Raw genomic sequence first — 4657 nt, 5'->3', positions numbered from 1 at the left:
TGGAGAAAATTGGATATCATTTTCGGATTCAGCGTACAGGAATTACCGTAGAACACGTAAAAATGTCAAGACAGGCCTGTGTTATTAAACACCCAGTTTCCCGTGACATTGTTGTTTGTTTTACAAGTTTGTTTGTGTGTTGTTAAGCATAAAGCTATACAAGGGGCTACTTGTGCCTTGCCCACCACGGGTATCGGGTATCGAAATACGGTTTTTAGTTTAATAAGCCTAACAGACTTACAGCTGTGCCACTGGAGGGCGTTTTACAAGTTTCTCATAGTTTATGGAGATTTTGTTTGCCTGTTTGTAGTTAAGCACAAAGCTACACAATAGACTATCTGTGCTGTGCCCACTACGGGATCCAAACCCGATTTCTAGCGTTATAAATCTGCAGATTTATTGCTGTGTCAGTGGGGACAATTTATGGAGAAAAATAATAAACATTCTATTTCTTGCCATATAAATAATTAGTAAATTAAATATAACTCTTGTTCTGTAAAAAATAAAATAAAATATTATTTCTTTTTTTTTACCTGTGCTAAAGTCAATGTTAAAATAATCTCTGGCTAATATCTCTACAATTTCATAGTGCAAATAGCCATTGATGTCGGAGTCCACGTCTTCAGCCTTGACCACCAGGGGAGTGGCGTATTTTGCAAAAACTAAGGCACCAATTTCTGCGGCCTCGCTTACTTCTCCATAATAATCCGATTCTAAAAACCTTGGCCGGTTGTCATTGTAATCCAATACGTGAATGATAACGGTACTGCATGAATTTTTGCCAGCGAGATTAGTAGCTTGAATTGTTAAGTTATAAAAGCTGTTTTTCTCGTAGTCTAACTCCGCCATCGTGAAAATTACCCCGGAATGAGGATTTACACCGAAACGTTTCTCTTCGTTTCCGGTTATAATTTTGTAGTAAACTGATGAACGACTCACAGCTGCCACCGTAATCACAACTGTTCCAATTTCAACATTTTCGTAAATTTCTTCTGACGTATCCCCCTTGGAAAACCTGGGTGCAGCATTATCGGCTAAAGTAACAACCACTCTGGCGTGAACCATTTTACTCAGAGAGGGGTTTCCGTTATCAGAAACTTTCACTGCCAGAAAGTATTCCGACATTGTCCGATGATTTAATTCTTTTGCTACCAACACTGTTCCAAGTCTCGGATCTACCTTAAAAGCATTTCCAATGTTACCTGCCAAGAAAAAAAAAAACAAAAAAAAACAGACAAGTTTTATATCAACTTCTTGGACACAAATTTACTGAATTATTTGAACGATGAACAACACATTCATCCATTCGTTTAGCTAAATATGAAATGTTTTTATGGAGTGACAAACCACTAGAATTATACTTAACAACTTTCTTGTTATCATTCTTAGTTCTAAGACTTGGCAAATTCCTAAAGTAAAAAAAAAAAATAATTAAATATTTGGAAAAAAGTATTTGTATTAAGCATCGAAGCTTTAAGTGAATATTCAACAATAAAATGAGATCATTATTTAATGGTAAAAATGTATGTATTAGGTCAACATTGGAGAAACGGATAACTAATACCGATGAACCCTAAATTCCATTTAAAATTTAAACTAAATTTCATTTATAAATACATAAAATTTAAACTAAAATCTTAAAAATATTTAAAACATGAATTGTTATATAACATATATTGCCAATGTGCACTTAAAATCTTGTATATATTTAAATATAATTAAAATACATATATTTACTTATTATCTTGCCCGGCATGGCCAGGTGGTTATGGCGCTCGACTCGCAATCTGCGGGTCGCGGGTTCGAATCCCTCGCCATTTTAACCGTGGGAGCGTTGTAATGGGACGGTCAATCCCACTATTCGTTGGTAAAGAGTAGCCCAAGAGTTGGCGGTGGGTGTCTTCCCTCTAGTTTTACACTGCTAAATTAGGGCCGGCTAGCGCAGATATCCCTCGTGTAGCTTTGCGCGAAATTCATAATAAACGAAACCAAACTTATTATCAATAATATTTATTATAGTTAGGCTTAACTTCTCAAAGCAAGCACGTGCCGCACTCGAGTAAATCTGGTGGATCGTAATGTGAGTTGTAAAAGTGTTCAATTAAAAAAATGTTGATATCTTGAAAAGGTAAATTTCCCATATTATGATTAGACGAATTAATAAATGGGCCTTTTTAAGAGCCAACGGAAAAACTCTTAATTTACGCCAAACGACTTTTTTATGTCATTCCAGGGGGAGCTCTACGTATACATGCCTGTACTGGTTGAGACTGATCTACAACTGTACGTGTGAAAGGAGGATACACAGGCTGTGAAATTGGGGCGAGGTCAAGTCTGAACGCTGACTCCCCCTATGACACTACAGGGTTGGCCCTAAAGGTGCAAGATAAGTCGGTTGAGATTAGTCAGAATTTCAGGTGTAAAAAGCCGACACCCAGTCGCAACTTCTGTTTAAATAACACACAGCGAAAACAGTATACCGCGAGGATGACACATAAATTTCAGCCCCTAACGCTAACACCTATGTCACTTTCTTTGGGGTCCTAAGGGTACATGCTATGTTTGGTGACAATCGGTCCAGTTGTTCTCCAGTAATAAGCGGACACACCCACACAGACCTTTGTCAAATGATGGTTTCAAAAAAAAAAAAGACCGGCTGACGCACCGTTCAATGAATGACAAAGACATAGGGTGTACCCCAGGGAGTAACATGGCGGAGCGCCAGATCCGAACTCCAACCCCCTTTACGTCACTCCCCTGGGTTCACTAAGTGTGCCTACAAAGTTTGGGTTTGGTAAGGATCAACAGAAGATGACGAGGAAAAATTAGGGGCCGACAAAGGATTCGAACGACGACCCTCACACCCGTGAAATTTACTATTGGCCCCTTAAGTCGGTGCCAAGTTTGGTTGAGAAACACACACATTTGAAACATTTCGTTCCCGTGGTTGTGTATGACATTATAGCCTGACACTTGGAAGACAATAATTGTTTGTGAATAATGACAGCCGTGTCGTAAAATAATTAAATCTAAAGCTTATGAATAAAAGAATGCTGAAGTTGGTCCCAAGTGAGAAAGACAGTTGTGTTCGCATGTCCTAAGTATCCTTACCTGTCACTCCTGTAGGTATTTGAAGGTCTCATTTTCCTAGTGCATTCCACGGACTTCTTAACCTCAAAAGTTCAACATGTTTAGTTAATGGTTGCCAATTAACTAAGAAAGTTGCTAAGATATTCGGGTTTGGGTTCTCACGATTTTATTGAAATTACTGTCACCTATTTAGGGAATCTTTTCAGAGCTAATGGATTTTTGTCTTGCAGTTACTTAAGAGTGATAAATTACAACGTGTAATTAGAGTTAGAAGCAATATCGTGTATTAAACAAGTTGACGTATGAAGAAATGAAACGTCGTAATCAGAATAAGAAAAAGAGATAAAAATACTAAAACACCCAAATATTGCTAGGTTATAACAAAAATATGTAAATAGCATCTTCAACTTGGATTTTTCGAGATACAATGACTAGTTATATATATATATATATGCAAGCGAGATTCGTGTCTATTGACATGTTTGTTTGTTTGTTTGTTGCTAAGCGCAAAACTACACAATCAGCTATCTGTGCTGTGCCCATCATGGGTATTGAAACCCGGTTTTTTAGCGTTATAAGCACTCAGACTTACAGCTGAGCCACTGGAGGCATCTGCATGACAGTTTTTATTGGTCGATTTCTTCTCATACGCCTCCAATTGGCACAGCGGTATGCCTGCGGAGTTACAACGGTACAAACCGGGTTTTGATACCAGTTGTGGGCCGAGCACAGACGGCCCATTGTGTAGCTTTGTGCTTAACCACAAAAAACAAAACCAAAACCTCTTTTTATATAAGTCAATTCATTAGAGAAGAAATACATAAAAATATTAAGCTTTCAATAATGATTTCTACTAACTACCCCCCCCCCACTCCTCCCGGATCCTTCACCAAGAGAAAAACTAAAAATAATCAAAAACTGGATGTCTCTTTCAAAAAAAAACAAACAAAAAAAAATTATGTTACTATGACAAGAGCGATTACATTCGTTTCGTATAAACCTATTATTTTGTCATTTTTCATTAACATGTTCCTATAACTTGTTCTTTTATAAATATCTGGTCGGCTATTTGACAAAACAATTTTGTTATTATTTTGTATTTTCTTCACCTAGCGCTTATTTTTGTGCGTTATTCAAACTTGAGTTAATAAATAGTAGAGAAATATTTTGTGTGTGTGTATGTGCAGATATTAGGGATCTCGAACAGATATTCATAGGAATGCATGGTGGTAATATGACACTTTGGAATAGGCTTAATTCATGTTCAAACACGAATTAGGCTTAGTTAACGTTTAGACACGAAGTTAGCTTAACTCATATTCAGGCATGGAGTTAGCTTATCTCACTTTGAAGAACCGAGTTACAGGAACTTGTATTTAGGTACAAATTAGGCTTAGTTAATGTTTAGACAAGAAGCAAGTTTAACTCACGTTCAGGAATGAAGAAAGCTTATCTCACTTTGAGGAACCGAGTTACAGGAACTTGTGTTTATGTGCAAATTAGGCTTAGTTAATGTTTGACAAGAAGCAAGTTTACTCACGTTCAGGAATGAAGAAAGCTTATACTC

General features: G+C 37.1%; 1 protein-coding gene across 1 annotated transcript in view; it reads right to left on the bottom strand.

Moving 5' to 3' along the window:
* LOC106468339 (fat-like cadherin-related tumor suppressor homolog) overlaps window positions 1-4657 on the bottom strand; it is a 101943-nt gene that overhangs the window by 61753 nt on the left and 35533 nt on the right. Inside the window, exon 7 of the mRNA XM_022396674.1 lies at window positions 534-1202. Within this exon, the coding sequence (XP_022252382.1) occupies window positions 534-1202 (669 nt within the window). The remainder of the gene's footprint in view (window positions 1-533; window positions 1203-4657) is intronic.

The sequence above is a fragment of the Limulus polyphemus genome, unplaced genomic scaffold, assembly GCF_000517525.1.
Source record: "Limulus polyphemus unplaced genomic scaffold, Limulus_polyphemus-2.1.2 Scaffold2971, whole genome shotgun sequence".
In the NCBI taxonomy this organism is placed as follows: domain Eukaryota; kingdom Metazoa; phylum Arthropoda; class Merostomata; order Xiphosura; family Limulidae; genus Limulus; species Limulus polyphemus.
This window is presented reverse-complemented; position numbering and strand designations above follow the sequence as displayed.